General features: G+C 43.5%; 2 protein-coding genes across 6 annotated transcripts in view; both read left to right on the top strand.

Moving 5' to 3' along the window:
• The window catches only part of DOCK8 (dedicator of cytokinesis 8), an 87078-nt gene extending 84477 nt beyond the window's left edge, over positions 1-2601 (top strand). For all 4 annotated transcript variants that reach the window (XM_056513057.1, XM_056513059.1, XM_056513060.1 and 1 more), the window contains one exon: positions 336-2601. In XM_056513057.1, coding sequence (XP_056369032.1) covers positions 336-399 — 64 coding nt within the window. In that variant the 3' untranslated portion in view covers positions 400-2601. The remainder of the gene's footprint in view (positions 1-335) is intronic.
• Positions 2602-12620: 10019 nt separating this feature from the next.
• Positions 12621-17019, top strand: part of KANK1 (KN motif and ankyrin repeat domains 1) — a 125878-nt gene continuing 121479 nt past the window's right edge. The window contains exon 1 of one of the 2 annotated variants that reach the window (XM_056513852.1): positions 12621-12768. The gene's annotated coding sequence lies outside the window, so the exon portion shown is untranslated. The remainder of the gene's footprint in view (positions 12769-17019) is intronic. The other variant, XM_056513851.1, reaches the window with a different exon arrangement.

Here is a 17019-nt window from a genome sequence, read left to right as displayed (position 1 = left end):
TGTAAACATCTTGTGATTTTTCAACCTTTGAAGCCAGAAAGGAGATAGAACAAGTGTGATAGAACACATGTGGTGTTAGGCAGCATGAAGTCATCCTTTCACTACAGAAAACATAATCCTTTTTAGTCACATGGATGATACAGAAGAGTCTAATGTTCTTTGATTATGACTATATGCTTCTTCACAAAGCCACTGTGCACAGTTTGGGGTGGGAGAAGAAGAAAGGCTGACCTGCCAGCACATAGCATGTTTCAGCTGAGCTCCTTTTCCCAAGATGGCTATTTCTATGACTGTTTTTCATTGCCAACTCTATTTATGAATCTATTTCATTGCAGGGAATCTTTTCGTAACCACAGTTTTAGGAAATATGATGCCCAGACTTCTTCCCAAAGCACATAAGGACTGGCAGCTTTGGCCAAGGAGGAGCTTCATGCTGCAAGACAGAAGTGATGGAGTATTTATTCCACATCTATGAAATCAGAAATCTCTCACAAGACAGCATGTGTGCTTTCTGGACAGTATGCAGAAAAGCATTTACACAAAATCACGGAATGAAAACTAGGGGATAAATTCTAATCAAGCACATATCACAAGGGCTTGAAAGGAAGGGGATGCTTTTTAGATACTTTTGTATATATTGTACAATAATGGCCTAATGCAGAGGGGTAGACCTTAGAGCGGTCAATGGCATGAAATCAGTCATGTGTTGGTAACAGACACAGAACTTTGTGTGGTTTGATTGAGGTGAATCCAATTAACATGTCTAAGGAATAACAACAGATTATGTGTGTTTCTGGTCCTTTCTCAAGACAGCATTTATCCATTTGCTTTTGGCAATGAAGCACATTCTGCAGCTTAATCACATGCTTAAATTTTGTCTTAATGAGGAGAGACATGGTTACCTGCTCATGTTTGCTGAGCTGGCACTCTAGGGAAGGATAATTTCCTCAGTCAGTTTTGAACAGATTATCTGTTATGGTCCTTAACTGCAGGGAGTTCTGCACAAGTTTTCTCAACCAAAGTATGAAAATCAAGTAGTAATAAATAGTTCTTATAGATCATCTAATTTTTTTTTCTAAGTATAGGGACATGCAGTGTAGTGGCTTGACTTGACATGCAGTTAGTAATCTGTGATATATTTAGCAGAGCTAACAAGTCATGGTTAAAAAAGAAGATGCTAAGATATGAGTGATGCTTTATTACATAAAGCTGTTATGTGGATAACCCTATCAAAATTAATTACAGAAGCTGCAAATCACTTGATTCAGGCTTTACTGCAACTTAAGAGAAATTAGCACATAATTTATAATACCTAGTGCTTAGTGTTTTTTGAGTTGTAAGCAAATGTCTTACTAAATAATCTTTACACCACTTCTCTGAAGTGTGGAAATGTTATTACAATTTTGCAAATGAAGATGCAAAGAGAGAGGAGAAATTAGGACTTTGGAACTTATTTAGGACTTTTGGAACTTGTTAGGACTTTTGGAATCCTTTAGTGAGGCAGTGGAAGAGCTACAATTTTTATTGCTACTATGCTTGCCACCTAATATTTGTATTTTGAAACAAAGTTCTGTGAAAGCATCCTAAGTATTACTTCTTCTTCTGCACATCTTCAATGTTTTGGAAATGGTACTTTATTGTTGATTAAATTAACCAATTCCATTTTCCCAGGCACAGAGTTTAATGTTAAAATTCAGGGAAATGTTTGAGTTTTTTCCTTTATACTTCATTGTAGAAAATTACAGTGAACTTTCTCAGAGCTGCCATATGTTTCTATCAGGAAGCTGTTGCTTTTAGTGGAAGCATTTTTACTTTTAACAGTCACCTGCAGCCTTGCAATTTGATAATACTAATATTCTAAGCACTTCATTGACATTTGTATCATATTTTGAAGTGGAAATAGGTGAAATAAGCCCTGTAGTTACACAGCATTTGGAGTGTAAAAAAGTAATTTCCCTCCTCATTCATAGTATTGTTAAATGAAAAAATCAGGAATAAGTACTCTCTGACTTTGAAGTGAGCACATCCAAAGTACAAAAGCAAACGGCATAAAAAGCTCAAAGTAAAAGTCAGAGTGCCTCTATATCAGAATGGCTTCTCTATTTTCAAGTTGTTTTGCAATGGCTCTAGGTTGAAAAATCACTTATTTCCCCTAGTCTTGAAGCTATGCTTATCAGAACCTAGCCCTTTATCTATTGTCTTTAACTGCCAGTTGAGGAAAAGGGTCAGAATGCTGTCATCTATCAAACCCACAATTCAACATCACTGTTTGCAAGATACTTGTCCTTTACAGCCAAACTAACAGAAACCTCAGGTAAATAAAATCCCTAACAGGTGCACAACTACTAGATAAAAGTAATGAAGTGGTTCCTTGAACTGAAATAATACTCAGGGTAGTATGAGTTCTGATGGACTCTTCACTCCCATTTTACAAGCTGAGCACCTTGCAATGGCCAGTCTTGCCCTCAGTTTGCATTTCATGTTGTCCCTTCTACAAATGGAACATGGCTTGTACATTTCTTTCAAGAGCTGAACCATGTGAAACAATTTTTCTGTCTTACAATATTCATTTTGCAATAAAGCAACTGTCACACAGCATAATTAGAAGTGGCTTTGTGTTGCATCTTATAACTCAATAGAACACAGCTGGAAATCAAATTTAATAGGAGGAGTATTTTCTTGTAGAAGCATCATTTAGCAAAAAATCAGTTATTTGTACAGATGTTGTGTTGGTCTGTCTTTGGGATAAATTGTGCCTGTTGTAGAGATTACAAGCAACAAGTTTCTTCCCAGCTTCTGTTTTTCATTCAGTGTGTGGGAGCCCAGAGTATTCCTCTGGCTTCCCTGGAAGGTCTAAGATCCCCCTGGCGGGGTCCCCAAAGACCCTGGAATGAGACCCAGGTGTCTCAGGGGCTGGATTTAGCTGCTTGGAACAATTTACCAACATTGAGAGAATAAATGCAAGCTGCAAAAATAAATAGAGTGTAAATTAGACTGTTAGAATGTAGAATTAGCAGATTTCTAGAATGTTTATATTGAGGGGCTCGTGGCTGCTCCGTGTCATCCATGCTGGGTGATGTGCTGGCACTTTCAAATTGGATGGGGACAAAGCTGGACAGTTTAACAAAGTTGTATTGTATTGGAAAATAATTTAGAGTATAAAAGGTAAGTCCTGCCTTTCTCAGGCAGATTCTGCCCTGGATGTCTAGCGAGCAGACCGCTGTTCACTGGACAAAGCATTCCTGAGATAAGGAAGAATAAACAACCATGAAAACCTCTAAGAACAGCCTCCTGCAGTCTCTCATCGGCGGGCATTGGAAAGAGCTGGGTTCCAAAACACCTGCATGTCCTCCGGAGGTGATCTCAGGTTTAAGGAGACACCTCAGGTTGTGACACAGTATATGTTAAAAATGTCAGTGAGAAGCTCAGTGACAGTAGTACCCTTCTTTCTTCCTCTGGTCTGTAGCTGTAGTGCAGAAATATGCCTGATTCCTGAATTTAGCATCTGGATAACTCAAGACTAGGAGATTGTTGTGTGTCCAAACTACGTAAAGCCAGGGCTAAACTGCCAAGGCTGTCAAAGGGGAACAAGCAGAGATAAGCACTACACCGTCCTAGACATGTGTCTGGGAGTTTACCAGAGCTCACTCACCTCTTGCACTTACCTCTAGCAAGCACAGGGAGCACCCCTTTCATGCTACATGAAAGAAAACACTTCATCAGGAGGTGATGGAGTGTACAGTAGGAGTAGCCACATTTGTGTCAGGTACAGAGAAAAGTAGTGTTGTCACTTAAAATTGGCAGGTGTGGGTTACTTGACTTCTCCTGGGAAGCTGAATGCTTTCTCATTACATTTCCCACCAATTTTGAAGGTTTGGAAAAGCAAAAGCAAACATTTAAACTCTCTTTTGTTGTTTTTCGTTTTGTCTGTTATAAGTATCATTGTCTCAAATATTACAGAAAGGACAATTAAAGCTTAGCAGAGAGCCTGAGACAGCCAGCTAGGACTCTTCTATGTGTTTCAATCTCTCAAAGCAATGCTTGTCACGAAAATGAAGCACACAATAAGTGTTTTACTGGGGCTTACTGCACTGCACTGCTGATCTCTTCTAATAGAGAGGAACACATACAAGGAATGTTCGTAGGGTGTTGCCATTGCTGCTGAATTTAGGAGTGGGGTAGTTCAGGGAGTTGCTTGGCTGACTATGTTTTTACCATCTTTTAAACTGGTTAAATGAAGTGATTAAAAAATGATCAACAGGTCTTGAATAAGTCATCTCAGGTTGCGTAATGTTACAGTCTAATCAGTGCACTGAAAGGAGAAGGGCCCCCTGTGGAAAAGGTCCCTTTTGATTATATGAATAAAGACAATGCATTCTCACAGTAGAACTCAGTTTGTGTTTAGGAAAGCTATAGTAAATTCTAGAATTCATTGAGCAGTTTACATGGTGCATATGTTTCTGTGACTCTTTATGTTCTTACTGTGGGATTGGTTTAAATTACTAATTTTCATTCAAAACCAGACTGTCTTGCAGATGTTCAAGAATTTTAAAACTAACTTTTACTTTTTTGCAAACAATGTTATTACTCAATAGTGGCCAGTAAAAGATCCTGAAAACATTAAACGAAGTGTTTAGCTGATCAAACCAAGCAAACTAAACCCTTGAAGATGCTCAATAAACTTTCATTAGAATAATTTAGAAAGCCTTGAAAGTCATAACATTTTGTTATGCTTATCTGTTCCAAGTAATTTGATGCTTTGCGCCTTTCAGAACAAAATTTTTTCTTTAGGAAAAAGAATACAAAGTTGAATTTTATTTTATTTTTTTTTAGGTTTGTCTTCATGAATTTAAAAGATACCCAAGTCATTACACACCCTTTTTTCTATGTTCTTTTATAATTATGTCATGTTACAGAAATAAGGTTTTATCAGCCTCTATTTGTGGAATATTTCTAAACATGCGGCTATTGGTAGGATGCAAATTACAAAAGAAAATTAAATAATCAAAAGGACAAGGTGTATCAGCTGGATGGCAAGAGGTCTAAATCTTGTGCATTTAATGAACACGTAAAACATGTAAAACAACTGGAAAGGAAGATTTCCTATCACATATTTCTGGCTTTCCTAAATGTGAAAATTGTGCAAATTTCTTTTCCCGAAGAAGAGCTCAGTGGAAACAAACAAACAAACAAACAAAAGCAAGCTTAGCACTACTAGATATCGAGAATTTGAAAGTGCCAGAAAGCCATCTTAAAACCTTAAGAACTTCAAGCAAACAAGTGTTTCTGGACTTAATACATAGCGAAGAAAGGAAGTATGCACCCTATCCCTTCCTTTATCTGCAGGTCAGCTTTTCAAGAGATGACCACTCCCTTCTCAGGTATCAAATAAAGGTTGGAAGTGCTCCAAAGGAGTGTATTCCTTTTTGAGTTAAGGCATAAAATCCAGGGCTCAAATCCAGACCCCTGAGGAGGCATTTTTCCCAGAGGAAGAAAGGGGAGGGGAAGGGAGAAGGAGGAGGGGCTGTGAGCAAGAACAAACTTAAAAAATTAAGTTGCTAGCACTTGCCTCAGAGGCTGGAGATCTGTTAGCAGGAAGGATGGCATCTTGGCTCACAGCTCCACAGGCACAGCTGCAGGAGCACACGACAGGGCCATGCAGCAGAGCTGGGACACTTCAGCACAGGACACTGATGGAGCTGCTCGATGCCGCTGCTGGAAGGAGGGCAGAAAGCTGCCCAAACTCAGTACGCCATTTGGGCATTAACCTATTTTTTTGAATCCTCAGCAGTGCTCTGCATTAATAAAGTACTAAAGTGCATTCCCTGCATCCAGGGAGGGCTGCACACCATGTATTATTAGGACACCTCATGTGTTCCAGCGTGGTCTGAGAGGATACCTGAAACTGAGAGGGGACCTGTGTCCATACAACTGCCAGGCCCCAGATGAAGCATCTGGCTACCAAAATAAAGCAAGAGTTTAATTTAATGAATGAATCTTTACTTACTGTCTGTACCAGATTATGTTGACAGTAGGTACATCTGAAGGCTGAAGGCTTACACTGCTAATCATGAATTCACTGAAACACAAATACAGTGTTACTAAACCAGGTGTGTTGTTCCCCTGCTGATGCAACAGCCAGTACTGGATGCTTCAGGATGAAAAATCTTCGTGAGTTATGAGAGAGGATCTACACCCACAGCCAGTGATGTAAAGCACAAGATTAGATTAACCAGCATGGCATGCATTTGAAGAACAGGTAAACTGTCCCCAGCCTCTGCAAAGCAGCTTCACACTGATGTCTTCCAAACAGGAACAAAAGACTCATTGTCTTCTTCAGCTTGATCTCTAGTCAAGATGAGACCTTTAGCGTTGAGTGTCATCAGTAAATGACAATCAAATGGGCCACTGATAAGTCAGTCAGCAGGTGAGAAAAACAAGATGGATCCGCCACCCCTCTCAACCAAATGCCCAAGTACATCAAGTTTTTCTTGCATTTTTACAGTTAAGGCCCTCAATATCCTAATCATATTTCTTAAAAAAAAAAGATGCCACACCTCTAAGTTAAAATCCTCTCATGAAATTGAAACTAGAATGAAGGTTGAGAAATCCCATTTCTAAGAGGATAGTTGTCTGATTAATTCGATTAAATCAAATCACCATGTAACAATGTGAACAAATTTTGTCTATGCAAGAGAGAATAGGACCTACCTATATCCTACCCATCACCACAATGAAGGAAAAACTCCTCCAATGACCCATGCACGAGGGAGACAAATGCATTAGTTTCCTCATTCTGCCATTCCTTTGAATGAACATGCACAAATTATGGATTGCATCAAATGAGTCACCTTTGGGAGTTGATTTTACAAATTTCTCCTTCCAGCAAGAAATTGCCAGTAGTTTTTCTTCCTACTTTCTTCCTACAGTTGTTGTTTTGCCTTTTACTATAGGTCTCATGTTTGCTTCTAGAGTGCTGTAAAATATTTTCTCCCTGCCCTGGCCTGTAGGACAGGTATCCTGTGAATATCCAGCCTCATTCAGGCCGACTCTGCCTCTCGTGAGCTGTCATGCAGATGTGCTCATCTCTCTGAGCACAGCCATCCAAATAGACCTTTGGTGATGACTTTGTTTCAGCATGATTCTCCCATTCAGTTCGAAACCCCAGTTGCTGTATGCATATATTCATTAAGGAAATTATTCTATTAATCTCTCAGATGAATCATGATGGGCATCAAGTCCAAGTAAGGCCTTTTGCAGAGATTGAGCTTGGTTGTACAACTTTGTTATACTGACAATACAGCTACATTAAACTGCAGTGGCCTCCTTGTCCTGCTCAAAAATAAAGGTCTGGGAGCTCTGGGCAATCAATTCCTTTAAATAGTTCAGGGACAAAAGTTTGGTGCAACTTTTTCCTCTGTTGTGTTAGAGTTGCTCAAACCTTGGGGAGCATATTTTGACACTGCTTCTCCAAAGACAAGGAGAAAGGCAAGTGCTACATTTCATCTAGTAAATGATTTCTGGAGTTTCATGCTTGTGCATTCATGCACAAATCAAGAACACTGTTCTGCCTCAAATAGCCATAGGCCCAATGGTGAGATCCAAGAAAATATGTGGCAAACAGCAGCACATACCCTCCAGCATTGAGAACTCTGATGGAAAATCAGGTGCACTGCTGCATTCCTTCATTTCACTCTGGACTCCCAGGCAAGCATGTGGTATTTTTTCCCTGCTGCCACAGATGTGAGCCTTGAACCAGGGTGGAACAAATGCCCTGCCCTCTTTTGTGTTTGTGTAACATCCCTCCTTTGCAGGTGGGGCTCTGCAGAAACCAGCCATGCAGTGTGAATTGTCAGTGGTGTCCTGTGATGGGAGAAGAGAGACAGAACGTGCATCCACTGAAAGTGCTGCATCCCTAAAAGCAAATCAGGACAGCAGGTGCACCAGAGAGGAAAAGCTGAGCTTTTACAGGCTTGCAGTGGAGAGGATGACTCTGCCCCTCTGCCCCCCTGCATGGCACCATTCACAGTGCTATGCATTACCCCTGCTTTTCACTGTGGTGTGCAGAATATTCACGACAGACCATTCAGTATGCTTTAAGTAGGGTTTTTTTTAATTCCTTAGGCTGCTATCCAGCTTTGGCTCTGGCAGTTGCTTGGCAATAATCAGCACTTCAAAGTGTCCTTCAGCAGCAGAGGTGCACCAGAGGCCTTTGATGGGGATACTCGGCCCTGCCCTGCTTAGCTCCTCGCTGCTCCACACACCACAAAGGCAGGGAGGAATTGGGGGGCAGAGGTGGGAGGGTCACTCTGTTCTGGTCATGCTTCCTACATGCCAAATCTTGCTTTTGGATAAAAAACAAATATGTGTTTTTTTCATTTCTAGAATTGACAAAATAAAGCATGGGAAAACATTACCATTTCCTATGGAAAGAACATTTCAGCTTTTTGTTTTGTTTGGCAAAATTAGAATTGTCCTTCTTATAAAATTGTCATAGGATTTTTTTATTTTTTTTTAATAACTCAGGGCTGTTTCTACTACCCCTACAAATCAGGTGAAGTTTGCTGTGGCTTAAGGGGCTTCCCTGGAGCTGTGAGCCTTGTGTAACTGACAGCATCCTATTTTCTGAGATGGAGAAAGGTGGGAGAAGAGAAATTATGAAATTTATGAGTTAGGGTGCAGAGGTGTTTGTGGTGGAGCCATTGCAGTTTGAAGAAGACCTAAGGCCAGCTCATCTAAGATAACTGTGGCCTCTCATGCTCCTCTAGAGTGGCAGCAAAGCAAAAAATTGCTGCCAATTACAGCAGCAGCAGGAATGTCTGATCCCCCTCCTTCCCACACTTTCTCAAAGGCTGTGGGCCACAGCTGGGAACAGGGTTGATGCAACCTGCCTCTAAATTTAGCCTGCAGATCAGGTGCACTTGCAGCAGAGAGGATGCTGATGTGACTGATCCAGTGGCTCCTGAGTTGGACATCCTGTTGGATGTCCAACACAATACAGGTTTCAGGCATGGGAAGTGATAAAATCCAGAAGGATGGGGCCTGAAAATCCATGGGAGTTCTGCCTGAGCCTCTGCTCAAACCACTGCAGAAGGGCAAGATGATTTCTCTTAAGTCACTCTTGTTTTTAACACATGCATCCTATATGTGCATAGGGTTTATCTGTATTGTGAGCAATCTGAAATATGTGTCAAAGCATACCACATCATTGATCTGGACCAGATCATGGAAAAATGCAGTGTGTACTCTCTCTTCTAAGTATTACTCTCACTTACAGACATGCCACTTACCATTTTCACTCACAGACACGGGGCATCTGGCTTTTTGAAGGGAATAGGTGGGTTTGGGTGTTTTGGGGTGGTAAGGGCTATTTCTCTAGGTGTTTAATAGTCCAGACTTCATACCTGGTAGGTAGATCACAAATAATAAACGTCCCAGGGAGCTAGAAAACCTGCAAAAGCACCTATTTCCAGCTCAGTGTCACTTGTTGGTGCTTAGGCTGAGCAAGGCAAACACTCCCACAGCTCAGTGGGAGCTGCACAGGCATCTCTGACAGTGACAAAGCCAGTGCCAGTGCCCAGCTGAGAATGAGGCACCTGCTCCTCACACCTGTAGAGTAGCAACACACTCACATCTTCATCCCCCTTTCTCCTGGAGGCTTTGGCTGGGTTAATTTATAGACAGAGACAAGTTTTTCTCTTTGGTGGGATTTATGTCCCCTCTGCCTGCCTTCCCTGTATGTATGTGCAGGCAGATGGAGCAGATTGGCAGGTGCTCACTGGCCCTCCTCAGTTTGTGCTCCCCTATACACCCCTCTGCCCCATTTGGCAGAACCCCAGGCTCCCAGTTAGTGCCCTCTGCAAGCCCTCTGCAGGGCCAGACAGGCCCCAAGGAGCTGAAGGAGAACCAAGACCTGCTGGTTTTAATTGCACCTTCAAAGGAAAAAGCCCCATCCACTGCATAACCACACTGAAAGACTTCTGTCACTCTTACTCAGGTAATGCAACAATTGACTTCTTTATTTAATTTCACCTGTTTCAACTGTCAAGAGCTGGCAGCTCTTGAAAGAAAGGATTAAGTGGGAGAAGTGGAAAGAGTCCTATCTGCTTGCTCTGTACTCTGCTGTAGTCTGAGTGCTTTCATTCTGTTTGTACAGTTTCTGGTACAACATGGTCCTGACCCAACTATTCGGATGAATAAGCTGATGGTAAGGACTTGTTTGCTAGTCTGAATATACTTTCTTTTTGGTTGTTAATATAAAAAATGGTAAGTGGTGCTCACTGTTATCTTGATTACTTTCTTTCATCCCCCCTTCTTTTAGAGGTGGTAATTCAAGCCATAAAAAAAACAGCCTCTAGATGGGAAGTTAGCAGTCAGAATTAATAACTATTAGCATCTTAAAGAGCTGCAGGGCCTGTTTGCAAATCTGGACTGCCAATATTTCCAAAAATATGTGTGTTTGAATTAAAATGTACAAAAAATGCTTTTGTTTTTAATAAAAGCTCTGTGGTTTTAGAGGTGGTTTACATCAACGTCATAGCAGCTTTACTTAGAAAAATACTTGATGTGATTTAATCTCTAAAATGTTTTAATGGCTTCAGAGATTTCAGAATACTGGAAATTATTTAGATGGAAATATCACTGAACGCATTAGCTTTTTATAGAATGAGAAAACCCTAACATTTTTTGTCTACCATTACTTGAATGTAGTCCACAGGAGAAAAAAAAAAAAACGGGAAAAAAAAACAACAAAAAAAACCAAAAAAAAAACCAAAAAAAAAAAACAAAACAAAACAAAAAAAAAAACAAAAAAAAACAAAAAAACCAGAGGTTTTCAAATTTCCTTGATATCCTCCTTGGTCTATTCTGAAATAAATATTAACTGAGAGAAACTTTGGTGGTCCCCATTCATGAACTTCAGGTATCATGTCTGGAAAAAAAATCTGGAAATATGCAGAGCTTTGGAGAATTAACCAGGGAAAGGCAGAGGAATGACACAGAAAGAAGGAAATAAGAAGGGATCAGAGGATGCCAGCATTTGATAGTACACTACATATTAAACCAGAAAAAGCCAGGAGTGATGCACTGCAGCCATGTCCCTTTGCTCTGTGAAGTAATTCACAATAATCACCATTTTAGGGTCCTATACCCAGAGATGGAAAAGAAAACCAGGCACTGTTTTCTGTACAGTCCTGACTTCGCTGAGTCTCCTGCATCTTGCTTGCTCCTGGCCTGTGGATTCTGATTTTTATTTGGGAGGGACTGTCCTGTGAAACTTTTCCTGGCATCATCACAAAGCTTCTGAATCATTTGCTCCTGGAGACATTGGAGCCCTGAGGCAATGGAGATAGCGCTTGAGATAAGAGTGGGAGGAGTGAAAGAAACCGCCCATCAATCCACTCCGAATATTCAAACCCTTAAGCGAAAAAGTTCAAGGCATAAAAAACAGGAACTACTGTACCCTTTCACAGCTAAAAAGGCTTTAGAGATAGCCTGCTCTGGCCCGTAAAAGCCAAGGCACAAGTCTAAAAGCTTTGTTTCTAAGCTGAGGTTCACAAAACAATGCAGAAGGAGCTAATGCTTATTTTGCTCTTTGAAAGTCCTGCCGAGGGCCCCATCCAACCCAGCGCAGCCGGAGGGCACATCTGCCGAGGCTCCAACACCAAAAAAGCGTTTCACGCCATTGCCTCCACTGGGGAATCCCAATCCCTCGGCACCAGCCTTGGACAGGTATCGCAGCTGACCCCATTTATCGGATCTGCTGGGCCAATTTTTGCCACTATTCCTTTTGTGGGCCTCGAACCAGTCCCTCCAACACATCGCGGGTTAGCCCCCGGCACATTCTCAAGGATGATGAATTTCCAGGCAGGCCCCGACGGTAGTCCTGCTGTGCCTGAAAAAGAGCTCCCGCATCCCGGGGAGCCGCAGAGCCAGGCTCGGAAACTCAGGGCAGGAAAACTCCTCTGTGCCGGAGGATGCTCGGGGGCAGGAGGGCTGTGCCGGAGGATGCTCGGGGGGCAGGAGGGCTGTGCCGGAGGATGCTCGGGGGCAGGAGGGCTGGACCGGAGGATGCTCGGGGGCAGGAGGGCTGTGCCGGAGGATGCTCGGGGGGCAGGAGGGCTGTGCCGGAGGATGCTCGGGGGCAGGAGGGCTGTGCCGGAGGATGCTCGGGGGGCAGGAGGGCTGTGCCGGAGGATGCTCGGGGGCAGGAGGGCTGTCCGGACGGATGCTCGGGGGCAGGAGGGCTGTACGGAAGGATGCTCGGGGGCAGGAAGGCTGTGCCGGAGGATGCTCGGGGACAGGAAGGTTGTGCCGGAGGATGCTCGGGGGCAGGAGGGCTGTGCCGGAGGATGCTCGGGGGACAGGAGGGCTGTGCCGGAGGATGCTCGGGGGGCAGGAGGGCTGTGCCGGAGGATGCTCGGGGGGCAGGAGGGCTGTGCCGGAGGATGCTCGGGGGGCAGGAGGGCTGTACGGAGGATGCTCGGGGGCAGGAGGGCTGTGCCGGAGGATGCTCGGGGGCAGGAGGGCTGTGCCGGAGGATGCTCGGGGCAGCCAGGCAGCCGCAGCGCCGGGCCCCGGCAGGGCGGGCGGCCCGAGGCGCCGTGTTGGTTTTGGGCAGCGCGCAGCCGCAGTGCGGCCGCCGCGGGTACAAAGCGGGGCCGGAGCGCTCCGCGGAGTCGCAGCGCGGCGGGCGGGAGGCGGGGGGGCTGAAGTTGAGCGGGGTCACGGGAACCCCCCCAGCTCCTCGCCGGGACGCGGAGCCCGGAGGTGAGCGGCCGGGGATGCGATGGGACGGGGTGGGCTGGACGCGGGCGCTCGGGCGAGGGGCGAGTTGGCGGCGGCGGAGCCGCGGTGCCCGGGGAGCGCACGGCCGGCACGGCGCTGCCCCGCTGGCGGTCCCGGCGCCCCGGCTGCGAGCGCGCCGCCAAGACCTGTTGATCCCCGTCCCCGTTCCGAGTGAAAGTGCTCGGCTGTGGCAAACGCGGCGCGGTTCCGTGCACCGCCGGGTCCCTGCCCCGCGCCCCGGCAGCCGCGACCCCCGGCCCGGGAGAGCACCGGGAGAGCGGGTGGGACGGGTCTCATGTGAGAGCAGTGCTCGCTGGTGCTGTGTTTAAATGGACCGTCACTAACTTCTGAGCCGGCGCTTCTAAAGGGTGAAGAATTGTTTTTGGGTAGGGGGATGGGATAAGAGGAAGGTCTTGGGTTTTGATGCTTAGTACGCGAAAGTGCCTTAACTTTGGCTGCTCTTGACGAATCTCTAAAAAACAAACCAAAAAGAAAACACAAAAAAAAAAACCAAAAAACAAAAAACCAACCAACCAAAAAAAAAAACAAAAAAACAAAAAACCCAAAACCGAACAAACAAAAAAGCCCGAAAGCAAAAACAAGCAAACAAAAAAAAAAACCAACAAACAAAAAAACCCCCAACTCTTAAAGATGTCCTGAAGTGTTTGAAAACAGTCTTAATTTTTCTGTGGCAACGTGTGGGACCTTGATAACTTGATACACATTTACTTGTAAAAACTGATTCAGACGTAATTATAAGTCTCAGTAATGACAGTGACTTTCTTGTGACTGCTTTGTCCCCGAGTAACACATAAGAACAAGCTGAGTTTAACTTTTGTTGTGCCAATGTTAGGGTCAGGAATCTTGTGCTTTTTGTTAAATCAAAGCTCTCAAACACTTAAGTAGCAGCAAAGCCCGTTTGGCAGTTCAGTAGCATAGTTGACAATCTTGTATCTTGGCAAGCCATAAAAGATATCATGACAATTTGCTGATTAAATATATTGGCCGTATCTTACCCTTTTATTTTACCCCTTCTGTCACAATGACTGGGTCTTATTAAACATTGCAAAGGAACCTGTTGTGGAAGAAGGAAAATATGAGAAAGGTGAGATGAGGGCTGATCAGGTTAATGTGAATTTTAGAAAGGCCAAAGTATGTTATTAAGTGTTCATGGTGTGCAGAGAAAGCCCTGACATTTTTGTTCAGGTGGTGTTCCGAGTCCTTAGGAGTGCTGCTTGGATCTTCGAGCCCAGGGTCAGTTTTCCAGAGGGAGTGGGTGCTGGTGGGGTGCAGTGGTGCTGCCTGACAGGAGTAGGGCTGCACCCAATCCTGCTGCAAGCACTATCTTGGAAGTGTTGTCTCTCTTCTGTCTGGGAACATCTGCCAGGTATTAGTGACTAGGTGAAATGTGATCCCACCCCAAAACTGCCTCCTCAACAGGAGATGGGATACTGTCATATGGCGGGACAGCCCGTGTCCTTCCTCCCTGGTTTTTCGTGAGAGAGGTTGCAGCTCTGCTGCCTAAAGGTGTGGGGCCCTTCCTGCCCCACATGGCGTGGGGTGTGGAAACTGGTTGCATTCCACAGGGTGCTGAGTGTGGGTCACACCAGCGCCAGGGGCACAGCAGCACAACCCCAGGTTGTGCTGGAGGATAGGTGCACACAGGCTCTCGTGTGCCTCAGAATCTGTGGCTTTGCTGACCGTGTGCTTAAATGGAATTTGGTGTTACATTTAGCTCTGTTTCATTTGTCTGACATCACAGCGTGGTTTGCACCTAGTGATCTAACTAGATGGAAATTCATATTGTAAAGTGTATTTTAGTGACAACTTCCGTAGCACTCCACCATATGGGAGTCCCTAGTGTATTATTTTTAAATTTGTGCACGCCTGCTTTCTTTTAAGATCGGGCTGTGCTTTAAAATTGCACTGAAGAAAGCTTCCTCCACTGATTGAAAACTGAATGTGAGCTGGTTTTAGGTGTCAGTTCAGTGTGTTTTTAAAAATCCCACCTCCTTGGGAGAACCAGTAATGGAGGTATTTCTCGTAGCACAAACTATTTCAGTTTGAGGTGTCCAGTAACTCCCCCTCAGTATCTGTTTGCCTGTTCTCACTCTGGCAGTTTTCTCAGGTTGTAAGCTTCTGGTACAGCTGGTCGTCTCAATTTCTGCAGTGCCCTGCACGTCTAAATAATAGATGCTGAAAGTGAAATGAAAACGTCCAAATGAAGAGTCAGTTTTGCAAATGATGCAGAGCTGTGAAGAACTGTCAGGAATGGGCACCTGATCATGCTTTTAGTTGCTAAAACATTAGTTGTTAACTGAGGAGAGTTGCAGATTTTCTTGTGGTGTCAGCACCTGTTGAAGTGGTAGGTCATGGAGAAGAGGTTTTTTTCCTTCTCATTTAGCTAATGGAATTGACTAATGGGCCAAAGGAGGTATTTCAGGCGTCATTGCTTGCACTGTTTATCCATCCAAATTGTCCTCTGCACTTTAGAAAGGGAAGAAACACTTGGAAAGTGGCTTGAAAGCTTGTGTGTATGTATGTGCACAAGCATGAATTTTATCTAAAATTGTTGTGGATTGCATCAAGATGACAAGTGTTAAGGTGATGACTAGGTTTTCATGTTGTAATGATGGGGAGGACTTCATGTGGAATTGCAATGAAAAGTAGCAATGAACTGCTTCCAAACAATTATGATTCCACCTAACTTCTTAAAGTTAGATGCAGTAATGATGATTTGAAATGCCAGCTGTAATTTTTTACAGAATTTATTTAAGAAGTCTTGTTTGAACTATATAAAAATACCTAAAAATTACATTGTGTTTTTATAAACCTTATGTATATAACCATATTTCACAAGCCTTTATGAAATAAAAATATTTATGAACATTATTAAATAAGTTCATTTTGACTAGAGATTGAGATTTATGGTGAGGTTTATAATGTGTTTGAGCCTAGTGGGAAATTATTCATTTTAAGTATCTTAATAGTATCTGCTTGCATGGTTGAGTAATCGGCAGTGCTGTAAAAAGACATTTAGGCATCTCAAGGGAGACTACTTAGACTTGTCAACTCTGACACTCCACAGTTGTCTCTTGCTCCTATTATAGAGGCTATATATTGAAGGGAAATAACATGCAAATTATATGACTGTTCCCAGCTATCAAAAGACTGGCACCTGAAGAGAAATAAATACATGTCAGGAATGAGAAATTTGCATAATTGATTTTTTTTTTTCAGTTTATATATTTTCCTAGCAGTGCTGTATTGTGAATTATACTTGTAAGGTCTATGTAGCACGGTGTCTAATTTTGATTTTTGCTGTGTATTTTACTTGGGAAACTGTATCTGCAGTCATGACACTAGTTGAGACTTGTGGTTAAATTTGAGTAGTGATTCAGGCCATGTTTATATTTGCCAAAGGTTCCCTGGCAAACTCCAGATGGCAGAAAGATGTATGTGGTGATAGTCACTTTTTCACCATTAAGAGTGTGCTTGTCCATGATGAGGAAAAAAGGAAATAGTTTGTAATGTGCTGTAGTGAATACAGGAAATGCTTTCTGAGCTTTGACAGTAATGAGAAAAATTTGTCATTCAGGAGGGGTGGCAAGAGCATCTGGTCTCTTTTGGGCTGCCACAGACTCTGGGCTCTTACCCCTGTATTAAGCCCAATGACTAGTTTGGCTAAAGCATAACTTAGAAGGCGGCATCCTGTTGGACTTAAAGCACTCCCACAGGCTTCCCTCGTCAGTTAATGCCAATTTTTTGTGTTTTTCTGAGCTCAAAAATGTGATTCTGATTTCTAATTAGAGCTGTACTGAGGAAGGACAGCTGACAATTAAGCATGAGTCATGAATGCATGTTTTCAATGTCCCTTTAATTCTTTAGAGATGTGAGCAGGCTGAAGACAGAGGAGTCTGACAAGATCAGTTGGAACTTAATTGTGGATCAGTTGGAACTTAATTGTGGATAAGCATTGTCAAACTGAGTCTGGTCTTTTCAAAAGCCAGACTGCTGTTCACATACTTTTCTGGTGTATGGGTTCCCTATTGCACACAGGAGCCAAAAGTAGAGCCAGATATCTGCCCTGGCAGGTGGGAGAACAGAAGACATCTCCAGAAAATGTTCTGGTGAAGGTGGTGGTGGGAGAGTGTTGGGTACTGGGGGTGCCCCAGCCTGCTTTGGGCTCAGGGATGGTGCCTGTGTCCCATTCCTCACACAGACAGTGTCTGT

This window comes from Oenanthe melanoleuca, chromosome Z, assembly GCF_029582105.1.
Source record: "Oenanthe melanoleuca isolate GR-GAL-2019-014 chromosome Z, OMel1.0, whole genome shotgun sequence".
NCBI classification, from domain to species: Eukaryota; Metazoa; Chordata; class Aves; order Passeriformes; family Muscicapidae; genus Oenanthe; species Oenanthe melanoleuca.
Note: the sequence above shows the minus strand (reverse complement) of the source record. Positions and strands in the feature narration are given on the sequence as shown.